Source organism: Macaca mulatta, chromosome 4, assembly GCF_049350105.2.
Source record: "Macaca mulatta isolate MMU2019108-1 chromosome 4, T2T-MMU8v2.0, whole genome shotgun sequence".
NCBI lineage: Eukaryota > Metazoa > Chordata > Mammalia > Primates > Cercopithecidae > Macaca > Macaca mulatta.
This window is the reverse complement of record NC_133409.1, coordinates 124,790,669-124,809,603: the sequence shown is the minus strand read 5'-3', so window position 1 is coordinate 124,809,603 and position 18,935 is coordinate 124,790,669. Positions and strand designations below refer to the sequence as shown.

At 35.8% G+C, this 18,935-nt stretch overlaps 1 protein-coding gene across 2 annotated transcripts in view; it reads left to right on the top strand.

The window, feature by feature from the left end:
* Nucleotides 1-18,935, top strand: part of PRIM2 (DNA primase subunit 2) — a 312,401-nt gene that overhangs the window by 185,591 nt on the left and 107,875 nt on the right. For both annotated transcript variants that reach the window (XM_077998744.1, NM_001266600.1), the window contains 2 exon segments: nucleotides 11,739-11,811; nucleotides 16,737-16,922. In XM_077998744.1, coding sequence (XP_077854870.1) covers nucleotides 11,739-11,811; nucleotides 16,737-16,922 — 259 coding nt within the window.

Here is an 18,935-nt window from a genome sequence, read left to right as displayed (position 1 = left end):
TAATACATGCTCACACACCTTTTAGCATTCTAAGAGTTTATTTATTGTTTATTGAACACATATTAAAGGAACTCTTACTGGTTGCCTCACATGGTGTTAGGTTCTAGGGATGCATTTATTTCTGCCTTTGTAGGACTGAATAGTTATCAGTAAAAAGATAATTTTAACTAAAGTAATTATAATAAATCATGATGACTCTTGGCATACTGGAGGTATGTGATTATATGAGAGCACATAGAATCCTGGAAATAATGAAAGTTTGCCTGTCACAGTGGTCTTGTAGCTTATCTTCGAACCAGAGATTGTAGATTTCCCTTAGTCCTCTGACTCCAAAGTTTCTCAGGAATTTGTGGCTTGTGAATACCGGATACTGGGAGCCTTCCTGGAAAGTAAAATTTATGATTTCTTATGCTTTTTTTAGTAATTTTAATATCTACAGTTGTTAAATTTCCTGTTCACTCATTGGGTTTCTTTAAAACATTGATCGCTGTCTGGTTAAGTAACAAAGAAAATTAGTGATTTTACAGTGTGTTAGTCGTAAAACACTAACAAAGTACAAAATAATAATGATATTATGGGAAATAATATTCTTAAAAGGCCTGAGAAAGCATTGTGGCAGTATTTATGATATATTAGCAACAAAAAGTAACTTGTTGAATGCTATGTAATAGAACTTTCTGTGATGATGGAAGTGTTCTATACCTGTCCTGTTTAACCCAGTAGCAAATAGCCACTTACAGCTATTGAGTGTTTGAAACATGGCTAGTGCTACTAAAGAACTGAATTTTAAATTAATTAAAATTTCAATTTCAATAACCGATTTTACTTAGTGGTTACTGTATTTGATAGTGTAGTTCCATATTTTATTTGAAATATATTTAAATAATTACATACTTTTTAAAAATCATAGTAGTGGGGCTTAGAGTTTCAAATCTGAGGTAGCCCTGGAAAAGCTATACGTATGGAGTTGTTATAAGCACTTGTGGCTACTGAGGGTCATGAGGCTCCTAAGTCAGGGCAGCTGTCATATCTACTGGTGGGGATTTTGCCTCTGTACCTGAATGAGCTATCCACCTGTGCAGGCCTGTGGTAAGGATTCCACAGAAGAGGAATACTTGAAGCTGCCCAGCTAGCAAGCTGCGATTCCTGTCCTGGATCTTTCCAAGTAAACTGATGCCACAAGTGGCCTGTGGCATATTCTTGTGAGTCTAAATGTTTTGTTAACCTAAGAGCACCCCCTGGCATTCCAGAACCAATTAACCTTTATTTACTCAGAGTAAACACAAAACAAAATTCAATAAATTGAACTGAGGAAAGGCAGACTACCAAGACTCACCAAAAGTTTAATGCACTCTCAATTGTTTCTGATTACTATGTAGATTGTTTCTGATTACTATGTAGAAAGTAGTGCTAGAAAAGATAATACAAGATGAATTTTAAATACCTACTTTTGGTAGCGGTATCTTGGTTCTTGACTTACTGCATACATACAATCCACCAGCAACAGTCATCAAATGTGTACAGTGGTGGAAACAAACAAAAATGTGTATAGTGGTGCATCTTCTCAGGTCCTATTGAGGCGTGTCCTTAATCATCCAATGTAAAGTCACCCTCACAAGTGCTTTATAATATTATCTCACTATGTTATGTTTTCTTCACAGCAACATCACCAGTTGGAATGGTCGTTTTAATTTGTTTGCTTGTTCAGTATTTTTTTGCCTAGGGTATGAGCTCCATGAGATGAAGGAATTTGGCCATCTTGTTTACCACTATCTCCCCATTACTTATGAAAATGGCATAATAGGACCTCAGTAAACACTTGAATGAATGAATGAATGAATGAATGAATGAATGAATGAATGAATGGCTGAGTGAATTATAGAAACTTTCAGGTTAAAAAATTTTACCTTTAATTCTGTTTTCTAAGGTGCTAAATATTGAGACTGAATGAGATGGTAATTTGGGCAAAAAGCTGATGGAGTTTCTGTTATTTCCAAAGAATAACTATGGTAAAGAAATGCTTTTTATCTTTGTAGAAATGTACTGCTGTTTTTGTCTTTGGTTTTGGGACATGGGACTCTTCTTCATGCCATCAGGAACTAATCATGGAAGGCAAAGAGTGCTTTCTATTCCTCTATGTGATCTCATAAGCGCTCCCTCTTTTTCTTACCAATGACTTATTCAAATGTTGACCACTTGTATTCAAAAACAAAACCAGAAACAAAACTGTTACATACCTTGCTCTTTTCATCTATGAAATGAGACCCTTAAACATTATGAGGCATTGTCAATGGCTATGTGAGACTAAAGGGGTGTGTGAGGAAAGGATGTAACACGACTGTTGGACTGTGACTTTTAGTAATCGTCCTCATGAACTGTTCCAGCACTCCTCACCAAAGCTCCCAAAACATTGTGGCAGTTATTGGAGAACAAATGTGGGGATAATCGTAGAATGCCATAAATGTGTAATAGCTCATCTCAGAAGCATTCCACATTGTGTAAATTATTTGTGGGGGAATGGGAAGACATTGTCTATCATTTTAACATATTAATTTTGCTGGATGTTGGAACTTTATTCCCTCGGCGTCTCACTTTTTCGTGACTACCCTATTGTGAATCCTTTCTTTATTGTAGTCATTTGACTATCCTGGACACAACCCAAAACCAAAACCATCTCTATTAGGGTTCATTATATTACCATAATATATGCTAAGAATATAGAGAGTAAAGGAACATAAATTTTTTACTCATGAAAATAGATATGTTTGTTGGGGGTCTTAAAGTTATATGGTGAAAATAGCTATGTAAAGCTGTAGTTTGAATATATATTATAGGGGTGTGTGTGTGTATTTTACTTTTAAAATCAATTTTATTGAGGTACAAAAATTTATATACAAAAAATCCACCTATTTAAAGGATATAGTTCAATGTCTTTTGACAAATGTACAGATATTTTTATAGAAAAATGAGATGCAACTTTCATTTATCTTGGAGTTCACTGGATTTTGGTTATAACTTGGAATAAATAGGAAAATATGGACCACATAGGGAAGATGAGGAAACATAAAATAAAGTAGCAATTGCACCATTTATAGTTCCTACCTGATATGGAAACCCATATGGTCCTGATTTTTATTGGATATTTTAGCCTCTTGGAATCACACGATTTCTCCCAGTTATAAAGAAAAATAGGTCAGTATACTGCATGTTGTGTGATGGTAGTTTTCTGTGGAGACTTCTTTAAAAATAAAGTTGAATAAAATTTATGCTTGTGGAAAAATAATCTACATTCAACCAATTTAAAACAGAATTTTATTGATTGTGTTCTCATTTGGAATAACTGCAGGGAAAATCACCTGGGCTAATACAAGTTGGATACCATTTACTAGGGATTTCGCTGGAGAATAAAACCCAAACTCATTTCAATTTCAGTGGTGACAGCTGTTGACTGAATTTTCCTGTGATATCCTTCACTGCAGGAAATGATACATTGTAGCTTTGGCTCCTTTGATTTCCTACCCACCCTACAAATCCAAAGTGCAGGGACTGTGCTTTCTAAATGTCTGAGTGGCCTAGTTTATGTGGATAGGGTTTGTTTGTTTGTTTTTTTAACACCCACAGTGGGTAAAATTGTGATTGCAAAAATAGATATATGGGTAATGTACAGAAATGTTTATTTCCTCTTCCTGAAATTGTTTTTCCATTTGTGCTATTATTACACCTGGCTTTATGTGAAAATGTTGTATTGGAACTTGGTATACTTTTATGGAATGATGTAGGAGATTACAGTTCATTTTGAAAGATGTATTAGCTTACTTTTTAATGGTCCAAATAAATATGTTTCCTTGATGCAGAGATCAGTTTTGATTATTTGTGATGCTTGCTTCACTGCTTTTTTATTTTATGCTAGTTTAAAAAATATGATAAACTGTAGCCTGCCAGATAGAAAGGAGTAAATGGTGTTAACCTGTTTAGTCTTAAGAGTACTGGGAAATGCTTGACAAAGAATGGAAATATGTTTTATGAACCTCAGAAACTCTGCTGGTAGGGGGTGGAGGGCAGAGAGATACCCCCTGAGGATGAGGGAGGAATTCTTTCCACTCTGGCTTAGGATTTTGCTGTAAGCCACATTTGCATCCTGTCTATTATGGCTTCTTACAAAGGAGAGAAGAATGGACAGTTGCAATTAGGTATTGAGGTTGAGGTTGGCCAAGCAGCCCCAAAGCCTTCCAAATAAACATGCCACAGCTTTCTTTGTCCCCAGAGAAACAATTCAGGTTACCACCAAGCTAATCAGAATTCAAGACTGCTTCCCTAACAGTATAAATGGCAAACTATGGCTTAAATATAAAAACTTGATTCCCAAGTAAAATGTTGTAAAAACAAGCACAATTATAGTAGACTTGAAGCACTTCCTTTATTCGGCCTAACTGCAGCCTGTATTTTGCTTATGACTGGCAGAGATTGATCTTAATGTAGCAAATAGAAGTCAGGGCAAGTCAGCTGGCTATTCTATAGTTATACCTAGTCCTCCAGAAAACCGTTTGATTGTTTTATGTCATTGTCTCCTCACTGTACAATAATGTTATCCAGTAGAATCATAATGAGAGCAACAAATGTAAGCCACATATATAATTATATATAATTTTAAATTACTCAAGTGAAATTAATTTTGATAACATATCTTATTTAACTCATATTCAAAATATCTTTTTTTTTTTTTTAAGAGATGAGATCTTGCTCTTTTGCCCAGGCTCAGCTACTTGAACTCCTAGGCTCAAGTAATTTTTCTTCCTTAGCTTCCTGAATAGCTGGGACTACAGATATGTGCTACCACACCCAGCTCAAAATACCATTTTAATATGTAATCACTATGAAAAATTATGAATGAAATCTTTTACATTTTATGTACTAAGTCTTTGAAATCCAGTGTGTACTTTGTACTTATTGAACATCTCAATTTAGTCTAAGCTACATTTCAAGTGCCCAGTAGTCACATTTGGCTAATGGATACTATATTGAACAGTAAAGCTTCATAAAATGGATTTCATTTAAATCTCTATTGTTTAAGCTGAATATTTGTACTTTGGACACTTCCTAAAAGTGTAAATATAGACTATAATGATAGACTCACAAAATCTTCCAGATATCAGGTTATTCAAGGACATCTGAATTCTCCTATTAATACTTTGAGGTTAAACATTTTATGTGATAGTATGAAGAAGGTTGGAAAGAAATTATTTTTTTCTAGTATTCATAGGAAAAATATGAATACTAGAATTCTAGTATTCATAGGTGAATGTTAAGAACAGAGGAAAAAAAATCCAAAATGTTTAAGAATAATAAATTTAGGCCAGGATGATGATGATGTTTATTACAATTTGAGTGAAAAATACTGTGATAAACACTACAGACATTTCATTTGTCCTCACAGCAACTTTTTGAGGGCAGCACTTTTGTGATCTGTTTTATAATCCCTGTTTTACCAGTGATTAAGATGAAAGCAATTAAGAGATCTTTGCAAAATCACACAGATAGTGACTGTATGCAAACTTTTGCATGACTCTTGGATTCTGAAACTTACCCTCTTAATCACTCTTCTCTATTTATTGCCTGGTTCTTTTATGTCTCCATGATTGCCTTGGGCAAACTGGACTTGGAGAAATTACACAAATGAGGAGGAGTTGCAGCCAATTCCTAAAGTGTTGCAACTATTCCACTACTTCCTGTTTACTCTGTCAAATTTTCCTCAGTAGTCTGAAAAGGAGAAAATGACTGGAGTTGTAATCACCCTTGAAAAGCTGACTTTTGCTCTCCCATTTTGTCAGTAATACCCTGTGGCATTTATGTCACAGTAGTGGAGCTGGTGAATACCACTCTTGGAGCTGAGGTGTGATGATCCATCTTCTGTTAACAATCAGTGCCACAGCATGAAAAGATTATTATTTTTTTTCTTAACCAGCTAATCTTGCCATGAGACCCATAAATCCACTTTCATGTAATTTCTGCTTTTTGTTTTCAACTCTGAGTTTCAACACTCAAAAACAATTCCCTGTTGAGTACCTAAGTGCTCATATTGGTATTCGTGGTACATTGAACAGGACTTAAATTTCTGTTGTTTCTACAAAGTCCAGGAGTAGGTCTGCCTTTCACTACAATTTACAGATCAGATGTGTGCAGATGTTTCTGTTTCAGATTTATCCTTTTATGTATCCATGGTATTTTTGTTCTGTACATTAGACATTTGTGACATAGTATTTGGGGAAAACTCTAGTTTAGTGTGGATGTGATTAATTACACCTTGCTGTGTTGGTCATTTCCCAACCCCTTCATTCTCCAAAATTAGATTGATTTAATTGGATTTAAAATGGGATCATTTAAATTTGGTTGCATAAATATGTGTTTTGTATGTTTTGAAAGTCTGACCTTTCTCTTTTCAGCCTATAAATTATTGAAATTCTGTTAGCTTTATAACTTTCTGTTTACTGTGATTTTAAGCTATATTGGAAAACTAGCCATGCTGGCCTCTTATGTTTAATGAGCAAGATAATATGGGAGGGAAAAGTTCCTCGGGTGCGACTGCGTTTTAATTAAGTTTTATGTAAGTTATTGAACAAATGCAACCATTAAAAGATGCTTTTGGCTGGGTGCAAAGATGCTGTTGGCTGGGTACAGGCGGCTCACGCCTGTAATCCCAGCACTTTGGGAGGCTGAAGCAGGCAGATCACCTGAGATCAGGAGTTCAAGACCGATCTGACCAACATGGAGAAATCCCGTCTCTACTAAAAATACAAAATTAGCCGGGCATGGTGGCACATGCCTGTAATCCCAGCTACTTGGGAGGCTGAGATAGGAGAATTGCTTGAACCCGGGAGGCAGAGGTTGCGGTGAACCGAGATCGCACCATTGCACTCCAGCCTGAGCAACAAGAGCGAAATTCTGTCTCAAATTAAAAAAAAAAAAAAAAAAGATGCTTTTATATATTTTGTGTATCATGAATTCTCTTATAGCAGAGTATATAATTTAAGACCATCACCTCAAAAGAAAACAAAAACATAGGGAGAGACACCAGATTACTTCTGTGTAAGCAGAGTTTGTTATACACAATTGCAAAATTCTGTTTTCTTAGAAGACACTATTGTATGTACACTTAGGTGTTTAGAAACCTGAAGAAAACCTCACATTTTCATTAAAAGAGAAACTTAGCACTATATTATTACAAAGGAAATAGGACTTAAAGGTGTTTTTAAAATTTTATTGTAATGGTCTTTGATTAAATTCCTATCTCAGGACCTACCTAATTTCCTACTGAATTTCTCCCCCATCCCCTGCCCACTTGCCTTTGCTTGTGTGTTTTTCTAACCTAACCTCTTCATCTATCAACTACTTTGTAGAAATTTTCTTGGCTTTGCATATCTTTTCTGCCCATCCATCTGTTATGTGATAACCCTTCAGATCCCAAGAAAAAGAGTTTATTATTCCAAAATGCCTCGCCCTTATCACATTCTTACTTTAAAATCCCTTCAACAACCTTAATAAACTTTAATCACATAATTTTATGAATCTGGTCAAAATGTCAGAATGTTTTAATATATTCAACATTGTTAAACTGCAAATGATAAAAATATTAAAACAGCCGGGCCTTTGACTTTTTTTGCGATTATCACATCCTACTTCTAAACCTCCAAGCTTAAATTATTTTCTGACTACAATCTCTGATTCTTCCACTTTACTCCCCAGTTGCTCATTCCTACTGATGGTCATCTTCCCTTCATCCCAGCCTTCCATTTCAGTCCCCCAAGATCACCTCCCCCTGTGGCTCAGCAGGCCCCTCTATTCAACATAGACCTGTTGTCAGTCATTTCAACAACATTTTAATAACATTCTAGAATCCTGTAGTCTGTGTTTCTAAAGCGTGACTCTCTCTATTCAGTGTCATTTTATTGCTCAAAGATCTTTAATGCTTCACATTGCCTACCTTCTTCTCTCACCCTTCATTTAGAAGAGACCTCTTCTCTGTAGGCCTGAGAACAATTGTTTTGAGCTTTGTTGTTCTCCTCCCTGGATTGTGTCGATCCTTCACTGCTTGGACCCTTCCTTGGTCACAGAGATGCTTAGTAAGTGCATGCCGAGAGATGGGGGGTTGTACAGGGACTCCTGAAGGTGTGTGTGTGGTGTTTTTTTGTTTGTTTGTTTGTTTGTTTTAATAATTAGAATCTGTTACATCCAGATCAGGACAACAACTGGGATGTGGAAAAAATATGTCTTATAGAGAGAGAATCTGACAATCTAGTGATATTAAAAAAGTAGTTTGTCCTGGGTTTTATGCATTTATATGGTTCTGTTTCGGTAGTGAAGGTATTTATTTTGCTGGTACGGTGCAGTAATTGTTACATTTTAGCAAAAGTACACGATATCCTTTTGCAACCCAGTGTCTTCAGATAGATTTCAAATGTAATTGGATATTCACTGAACCACATCTTTATTGTTTTCACTACTTTTCTGTAAGTTGAGAAAACTGATATTTCACCCTTAATGCCTTTCACCTGATACTTTAGCAAATAAATTATGCATAGGAAGTGAAAGTAAATCACTGCAATTCCTTATCCCTTACCACACATATTTATGGATGAAAAAAATTGAGGCATAGCTTGCCTTGTCTTTTTCCTTTTAAACTTGTGGAAAATTAGTAGCTAAACTGAGAATTAAGGACATCAAATTCAGATTTTTCAAGATTCTCTGATTAGTTAATCAAACATTGCCCTTTATGTTTGGCAAAATAGTCATTAATGACATATTTGAATTTTGTGACCCATTAAAATGTTCTTCGGTGTTCTATATTGAAAAAATGGTATTTGTGTTATATCTCACTTTATTCTTTTATGAAACATTAGGAGTGGAAAAGCTTTTATGCTTTCTGAATCCCTTGTTAAAAAAACTATGTTGTTGACAGTGAATGTTTCTCAAAATAAAGCTGTGAGTATTTTAAATGGACAGAAAACTATTTTCTGCTGGGTTTGCATGTGTTTATAGATGTTGAAGCAATTAGAAATGTTTTTTGCTGTTAAAAATGACTTTCTGTGTTTTCCCAATATAATAATCACTAAGACATGTTCCCTCATAAAATCAATCTTTTTTAAATCATGAAAATAAGCATGTATTTTGACATTTCATTAATATAGCAGCTTCATTTATTTGGCAGCAGTGCGATAGAAAGCTGGCGCTGAGCTCTGAATGTGGGAGAAGGGTGCGTCTCTTTCCCTGGCTACCTGTTAGGATTCTCCTTTAGAACCATCTCTTGGCACTTCCAAGTAAAAGCCAGTTTCATGAGCCAATGTGAATTGTTTTTAAGGGTTTTTATTATTTTATGGCAGCGTTATTTGTTTTTCTTCTACCTTGATTTTTGAGCTTCTGTCAATGTTTCATTATTATGAGGAAACACCATTCACCTGGAAACATTGTAATACGAAGTAAAGAAAACTTATTATCACAACTTGTATTTTCATAATTTCTTTGTAAGTTTATTCCTGAATTACAGTTTTATTGTTTAGGCTAAATAGTTTTTGTCTTGTGGAGAGTGAAATCATGTCTTGGAAGCACTCAGACACTCCGGCTAGAAACTGTTATTCTTGACTTTTCTACCTCCCTCATCAAAGCATATCTATTCTTTTCCAGAAAAGTTCCTGAGCCCATCTGTTGCCTTCCTTTCTCCATCGTTACCACTACTTTACTCAGGCTCTTACCTTCCCTCGCCTGGATATAACATTGCCTACAGTATTCTTCCAGTTAGTTGCCAGTCCCTCCCCTTTCTAATTATTTCCCCACACTACTTTGTTTCTCAAGTGTAAACTGGATTATGTCAGTTCTTGCCTCATACCTTTTCATGATTTTTCACTGCCTGCAGAGTATGGGATACAGGCTTCTCACCCTCTGCCTGCCTTGTGTTGTATCTAACAAGCCCCCTGCCCCCAGCTATCCTTAACTAGTTCAAATATGTGTTAAGTAGCTGTGATGTTTATTATCACCTCCTCTAATGCAGACATACTAAGCCTTTCTGATTATAGATGAGTAGAGGAGAAATGCCATTTCTAATTCTGATACTTAACATCTGTAACTGAGCAGATAGAAAGTAGTGTCTGGAGGCTGGGCGCAGTGGCTCACACCTGTAATCCCAGCACTTTGGGAGGCTGAGGCGGGCAGATCACGAGGTCAGGAGATCGAGACCATCCTGGCTAACACGGTGAAATCCCGTCTCTACTAAAAATACAAAAAATTAGTTGGGCATGGTGGCGTGCACGTGTAGTCCCAGCTACTCAGGAGGCTGAGGCAGGAGAATGGCATGAACCTGGGAGGCAGAGCTTGCAGTGAGCCAAGATCACGCCACTGCACTCCAGCCTGGGCAGCCTGGGCAACAGAGCGAGACTCTGTCTCAAAAAAAAAAAAAAAAAAATAGTGTCTGGATTTTTTTTTTTTTTTTTGAGATAGAGTCTTGCTCTATAGCCCAGACTTGAGTGCTCAGGCATGATCATGGCTAACTACAGCCTTGCTCTTCCTGACTCAAGCAATCCTCTTACCTCAGCTTCCAGAGTAGTTAGAGCTACAGGCATGCCACCATGCCCAGGTTTTTTGTTTGTTTGTTTTTTGTTTTTATAGAGACAGAGTCTTACTCTGTTGCCCCGGTGGAATTCTTTATGATCATAATGACTATTCACTCCAGGATTTCCCTTTAGTTGTGGTATTTGTATAATTCTTGGTTTGATTGTGAATTTCTATGTAATCTAGCAGCTGTTTTTTGCTATGTCACACCTGCATGCACCTGAGTCCATGTTCATGGAGTTGGGCGTGAGTAGTGTGTTGTGTCAAGGAGGTGAAACATTACTGAGGTGGGTGGCTTTAGGTAGTATATACCAAGTTATGTTTCCTAATTTGAAGATAATCCTGCAGGAAAATTTATTGTAGGGAAGAGGATGATATGGTGCAGTGATAAAATAGGGAATTAGGAATCAAAAGGTTTGAGTTCCCACTGCACTGCTCACTTGCTTTCTGATCCTAACAAGTTTCTAACTCCTCCAAGCCTCCATTCATCAAATGATATATAGAAACGCTCTCTCAGGGGGTTGCGAGGATCTAATTAGAGGCTATCAAAGACTCTTTGTACATTGTAAAGTGCTATTCAGATATTATTTATTTTAATAAACAGTAATTACTTTATGTCAGGCTCTTTAACAAAAATTCTTACAATTCAGACTTCCTATCAATACTGCAAAGCCGGCATTATTATCACCGTTAGTCAGTAAGGAACCTGGCCTACAGAGAATGAGTAACTAAGTAACTTGCTCACTTACTGCTTTTAAGTGATGGTTCCCAGTTTAAGTTCCAGCTGCTTTTTTGCTGTGTTGTCTTGCTGTTAATAAAGTATAAATGGTAGAGGTTTGAACTTTAACAACAACTTGGATTATGCTTCTGAAAAATAGAAGTGGTGCTCTAGACTAGGAGTCAGGAGGTTCAGACCGTTACTATATTTTTGTATTATTTTGGGGTAAGTTACTTAAATTTTAATTTCATTAAATACATTTAAAACACTTGGCTATGTTTCTGCTAAGGTTTCTATGTAAAATGCTTTCTTATTCTTTTTTTTTTGTTATCATTTTCAGAATTTAAAAATTTCCTTCGAAGGGATCAAAAGTATTTTATGAATCTGTTTTAATATTTGTTTGCTTGTTTTTCTTTTTTTAAAGTCATTCCTACACTGGCCAAGATTACAGTACCCAGGGAAATGTTGGGAAGATTTCTTTAGATCAGATTGATTCGGTAAGTAGCACATTCTTTTAAACTTAGAACTTTATCAATGGAGGGAACATATACTTTCTTAAATCAAAGACTTTTGGGTGAGGAGATAGAATGTGTTTCCAATGCTTGCTGATTAATTTTAAAGAAAATCCCATGTCCTACACATATGATTTTTAAAAAATCATAGGAAAATCGTTTAATCAGAAAATTATCTGTACTTTTATAAAAGCAGAATTTAATCAGTTATTCCAAACAGAAATTCTTTTAAATAACTAAATGGAATTTGTGTTTACATTTAAATACTGTGTACATTTAATGAAGGGGAAATGGAAAACACTAAGTGTATTAGTTTGTTAGGGCTGTCATGACAACAGAAATTTATTTTCGGACAGTCTAGAGGCTCGAAATCCAAGATCAAAGTGGTAGTAGGTTTGATTTCTTCCAGGGCCTTTCTTGTCTCATAGATGACTGCCTTCTCTTTGTGTTCTCCTGTGGTTTTCCCACTGCTTGCATACATCCCTGGTGTCTCTTCTTTTTGTAAGGACACTGAGTACGTGAGACCTGGGCCCAAGCCCCATGGCCTCCTTTAACCTTAATGATTTCTTTAAAGGCCGCATTTCTAAATATAGTCACATTTGGAGCTACTAGAGGTCAGAACTTTGATATATGAATTTCAGGGGGAGAGGGCAATTCATCACCTAGTGTAGGCAATGAAATTAATAGATAGCTTATTTTAACATCATTTCACTTTGTGGTTCCATAGAGTAGCGTACTTTGCCATACTTGTAGAATTTCTCTTTAATACGTAACAGAATTTGCGCTCCATACACAAAAGGGAAAATAAGCCAGCCATAAATAATCTTGGGTTAGACAACTACCAAATTATTCACAATAAATTAAAAATACACCAGGATTTTAATGCTTGGAAACAAGAACTGTAATAAGACTAGTAGAGAGAGACCATGAGTTTGGATCAGAATGAATAGGTCATCTTCCATTTGAAAAATTATGAAAAAGTACTTGTAGTTAATATGTCTAGAAATAACAATAGGGTTGGCTACTTTACACAGTTGATTTGTTGATTTGAAATTTATTCTCAAAGATGTCCCATCTTTTAATTTTTTTATTAAACACTTATCTCTAACAGTCCCCCTTCTCACTTCCACTCATGTGATTTGTGTTTATATAATGTGAGTGGTTGGAAGTTAATTTTGTTCCTAGTTCTAGCTAGATGTTTCCCCATTCACAAGCATATGTGAATTTGGTTAGATACTGTTGGAGTTCATAGAAATATTAATTCACTTAAGGAATATATATTGAGTCCATCAGTTATGTACCAGCCATTGTGCTGTGGATACAGAAGTGAGGAAAACAGAAAATGTCCCTGCCTTCATGGACCTTACATGAGGGAGAGAGACAACATAATAAATAGTAAATGAGCAATATAATGTTAAGTGTTATGATGATGATCCTGTCATGGGTCTGTGCCTGAGACCCCGTGGTAAGTAATACAGATGTATCTTTTTCTGGACTGCCTTCTAACTCTGTATCTGTATTGTTTGATCTTTACAACAGCATGTCATTTGCATATCCCTTGATATTTGCAACTCGTCTCCAAATGTTTTCTTTAGTTTTTTCTTCTAACAAATCTGGCTTTCTCAATGCTATTTCCCTGTGGCCCTTTTCAAGTAGAGACAACTTTCCCCCTGAGTTCGTACATAGGTGTGCCCCGAGTGTCTTGGTCCACATTTCTCCGCCTTCCATTGTTACAGCTCCAGCTCCTTTAAAGCCCTTATGATCTTATTATATCATCTGATACCTCCTCTGTTGCTACTCCACCTCCTCCCTCCACACCTGTATTCACTGATGATTTGAACACCTAACTAATGATCTTGTGTACTGGTGCTATTCTTATTATTGTTCTTGGCCTCTACAAGATCCAAGTTGATAATTCATCCTCTATCCTGGACTTATGATTCTTTTGTTTGCTCATTTTCCATAATCATTTTTCTATCTGTATATAGCTGGACACTATCTTTTAAATTTTTATTATTTGGACTACTGCCCACACCTCTTAAATATCCCTCCTGCTTCCATTCTTACTCTCATATAGTCTTTTCACTACGTAACAGCCAGAGTTCTCTTTGTTTATTGAATCACGTCAGTCTTCTGGTCAGAACCCTCTAGTGGGTTTTCATCATATGTAGACTAACATCCAAACTCATTTTATGGCCTCTGAAGCCATATGTGTTCATCATTTCTATTTTGTCTTCTGCTCCATTCTGGCTCACTCACTTGCTCTGGTCACATGAATCTTATGCTATCTTTTAGCACACCATGTTTATTCCTTCTCAGGATCTTCATTTCACTAGAATGCAACTTACCTTGTCTTACTTGAAATGCCATCTCCTCAAAAAGGCTTCCCTGGCCACCTAAATTGAAGTACCTCTCCCCTAATCACACTTGATTTCATTTCTCTATTTCATTTCCAGTGCTTTGGCATCAGATGTTATCTTTTTAATGTCTGTATTCATTGTCCATCTCCTTCTAATAAAATGTAAGCTCTTTGAGGACAGGGTTTTTGACTTCTTTGTTCACTACTGGTTCCCCAGGGCTGTACACATAGTAAGTGTTAAATAAATATTTGTTGATTGAATGAATAAAAAGTAGTCAAGGAATGTGCCAAAAGAAATAGAAATTGAGTTAGGTCTTGAATGATGACTTGGCTTTGGCTACATGGCGTGTGCATGAGAAGTGTGCACCAGGTAGGGCTAGCAGAGTGAGAAAAATGAGAAGCTACAGAGCATGACTGCGTGGTCATGGGATAGTGAATAACCCAGTGGACTGGAGCTGAAGACTCGTTTTGGTGTAGTAATAGTACACTGGGCTTTCCTGGGCTCCCTGCCACAGTGCTTCTGTGGTGCTCAAGTTTTGCCCTTGTTGGAGCCTTCATTTTGTCATTTATTTCATGTGTTTAACTTACCTAATAGTGAATATAATCATCGTTGTGTTTTTTTCCTTAACTGAATTGAAGGGGAAAATTATGTCCTAGCTTATTTTCCAGAACACTTAATAAATAATTGTTCTGTTATGTATAATTGAAAAATAGTTATTGGCCAGGCACAGTGGGTCATGCCACCTGTAATCCTAGCACTTTCAGAGGCTGAGGTGGGAGGATCACCTGAAGTCAGGAGTTTGAGACCAGCTTGGCCAACATGGTGAAACCCTGTCTCTACTACAGATACCAAAATTAGCTGGGCGTGTTGGCAGGCACCTGTAATGGCTACTACTGAGGAGGCTGAAGCAGGAGAATTGCGTGAACTTGGGAGGCAGAGTTTGTAGTGAGCTGAGGTGGCACTGCTGTACTCCAGCCTGGGCAACAGAGTGAGATTCCATCTGAAAAAAAAAAGAAAAGGAAAAAAAAGAAAAGTAGTTATCAGATATTGAGGAAACCTTGAATGTTCATACTAAGGATGTTGAATATTGATTGTATAGATTAGAACAATGTTTAGAAAAAAATCAGATATTAATATGAGGGAACAAAAATGGTCACATGAAAATGAGCTGAAAGACTTTCTAGTTAGTTCTACCAAGGAAAGATATAGGTCTGAATGAACTAGACTGGGGATGGAAAAATTCAGAAGCTGTTACTATAAAAGAATGAAGAGAAACTGGATGGTCACTAGAGGGAGCAGCAAAGTCAAGCAAAGTGAGACCTGCTGTTATAGATGAAGTGAACTTGCTAAGGCATATGTGAGGGAGTGAGAATTTAAGTCTTGGGAGGATATTTAAAGAAATCGTAGAGAATGCAGTTGAAACCATAAGTGAAAAATTAAAGTGGGCAACAATATTTCATTTTTGACACTAAGGGAAAGACCTACACTTTGTTCCTTTTAACTTGATTTCTTTAACACATTTATTTGAATTTTCCTTATGAGAACAATTTCTCTTATTTTTGTGTTCTGCTTTGTATTTGAGTTATCTTAAAAGTTCATCTGCTATTCAGCAATTGTGCTTTTATCTCAGGGAAATGAAATCTTATGTTCACATAAAAACCTCTTCAAGGATTCTCATAATAGCTTCATTTGAAATAACCCAAACTGGAAACAACCCAAGTGTTCTCCAGTGAGTGAATAGTTAAATAAATTGTGATACATACCATGGAAAACTACTTAGTGATAAAGAAATTAGTTTACATACAACTTAGATGAATCTTGACGGAATTCTGCTGAGTAAAAAATGACAATCTCAAAACAATACATATTATATGATTCTATTATATAATACTCTTGAAATGACAAAATTATAGAGATGGAGAACAGATCAGTGGTTGCCAAAGATTAGGGAGCTGAGGGAGGGGAGCAGGGTGCAAAAGGTTATAAAATCATGAGAGATCCTTGTGGTGACAGAACTGTTCTGCATCTTGACTGTGGTGGTGGATGTATCAACTTATGTGTGACAAAGTTGTATAGAATTTAATACAGAAGTAAGTGCATGAGTACAACTGAGGAAACCTGAATAAGACTAGTGGATTGTATCAATGTCAGTATCCTGTTTGTGATAATCTACTGTAGTTGTACATGATTTTCTCTTTGGGGGAATTTGGATATATGCTATCTCTTTGTGTTATTTTTCGTAACTGTGTGGGGGTCTATAGTTAACTTCAAAGAAAAAGTTTAATTTAAAAAAGGTAAAATAAAATTTAATAGTATGTTATTTAACCCAAACTATCTAAAATACTATATTAACTTGTAACTGATTAAAAAATGTTAATAAGAAACATCTGATATAGATAAGAGTCATCTGTAACCACAGCAATAAAGAAGCACTTTCTTATGGGGTTTGTTTTTTATTCCAATTAAATTGAATTAGCAACCATAACAAATACTACAGGGAACCTGATAAGTCTTCCATGTAACTTAAAACTCTTCTGTTTTTTCTTGTAGCTTTCTACCAAATCCTTCCCACCTTGCATGCGTCAGTTACATAAAGCCTTGCGGGAAAATCACCATCTTCGTCATGGAGGCCGAATGCAGTATGGCCTATTCCTGAAAGGCATTGGTTTAACTTTGGAACAGGCATTGCAGTTCTGGAAGCAAGAATTTATCAAAGGAAAGATGGATCCAGACAAGGTAATTTTGAAAAAAAAAAATCAAAGTGGTACCTGATATTTTAATTTGGTCTGAAAATCAAACAGTCTGTTTTTTTTTTTTTTTTTAATATGCTCCCTGCAATGTAGTTGAAAATTCTAAAAGGATAAATGTGTTGACAATTCAGTTTAAATAAAAAGAGACTTGCATATTAATCTAATACAAAAGATTGGGAAAGGAATGTTTTCCTTTGTCGGTATACTGCCAGTAGTAATTATAAGACTGAAATTGCTTTCAGAGTTATATTTCTGTAGGAATGTATTTGTATCTACACATACACATACACATACACATGCACATAATGTTTTGAGCACCGGGAGATATCATGAACAAATAAAGTGAAAACAATTTAAAATATTTGCTATTATGTTATGCAGAATCTTTTATACACTGTTTTTTTTTTTTTTTTTTTTTTTGGAGACAAGGTCTTCCTCGGTTGCCCAGGGTGGGCTGGAGTGCAATGGTGTAATCATGGCTCACTGCAGTCTCAACCTTTGGGCTCAAGTGATCCTCCCACTTCATCCTTCCGAGTAGCTAGGGCCACAGGTGCACACCATTATGCCTGGCTAATTTTTTTTTTTTTTTTTAATTTTTTGTAGAGATGGAGTCTAACTGTGTTGCCCAGGTTGGTCTCAAACTCTTGGGCTCAAGCCATTTTCCTGCCTTGGCATGCTTGGGATTACAGCCGTGAGCCTGAGTCATCATACCCAGCCTATAGAACATTTTTAGATAGACAATAATCATTATAAACCTGAACAACTTTTTTAAAAACCTGTCCACAGTGCTTATATTCCAAATCCTACTCCTTATTTCTCTTTAATAGTGCCAGCTAATAACATTTTATTTGGAAATATGATTTCTTGCCCCCTCTATGCCATGACACTGTGGTATGAAGAACATTTTTTACTATTTATTTCTTGATTTGCTGCCTCCTAAGAGTAAATTATAGAAGATTATTTACGAGGTACATTTTATAGTACATTTTATGTTTTATGTTAGTTTGCAAGTGTTGCCATAATAAAATACCACAGACTGGTTGGCTTAAAAAACAGCAGTTTATTTCCTCACACTTCTGGAGGCTGGAGTCCAAGATCAAAGCATTGGCAGATTTGGTTTCTCCTGAGGCCTGTCTTCTTGGCTTACAGGTGGCCTTCCTCTTGCTTTGTGCTCACATGGCCTTTTCTCTGTGCATGTGCATCCCTGGTGTTTCTTCCTTTTCTTATAAATACACGAGTCTTACTGGATTAGGGCCCCACTCATCTGATCTCATTTAACCTTAATTATCCCTTTAGAGGCCCTATCTCCAGTTACAGTTGGATTTGGAGTTAGGGGTTCAACAAATGACTTTTAAGAGATCACAATTCAGTTCATGTCTCTAGCTATATAGTTTATTAAAAAGCTCAGATTTTACAAAATAACGTTATAAAAAGCTCTTACAGTGTTTTCAGATTTGTTTTAAAAACTGTCTTCGTTGACCATTATCCATATAATCTTAATGAAGTCATTTAATAGGATTTTCTTTGAACAGTTTTGGATAATGTTTTTTAGACCTCTATTATATTTCTTTTAAAGGTAATTTATTCTAATTATAGAAAATACAAAAAATACAGAAAAATTCACCTGTTATCCTCCAATTTGAAATAATTACTCTCAACATTGTAGCCTTTTACTCTAGTCTGGACAACTAAACACCACTGGTTTTCACCATTCTAAAAATTGTCATTATATTATTATTTTTCCATACTTTTGACCAATCTTTGAAAATATCTTAATTCATTACATACTATTACATCCTTTGAAAGTGCTGTAATTTGACTCTGTTATATATGTTACTAATATAAATAACAGAGTCAAATAGCTAATATCCTGGGGACATAGATAATTGATTATAGTTTTGATTATATTCTTTGGAAATAATCAAAACTATAATAAAATTATCTGATAAGAAACTACACACAGCTGGGCGGGTTGGCTCACGCCTATAATCCTAACAGT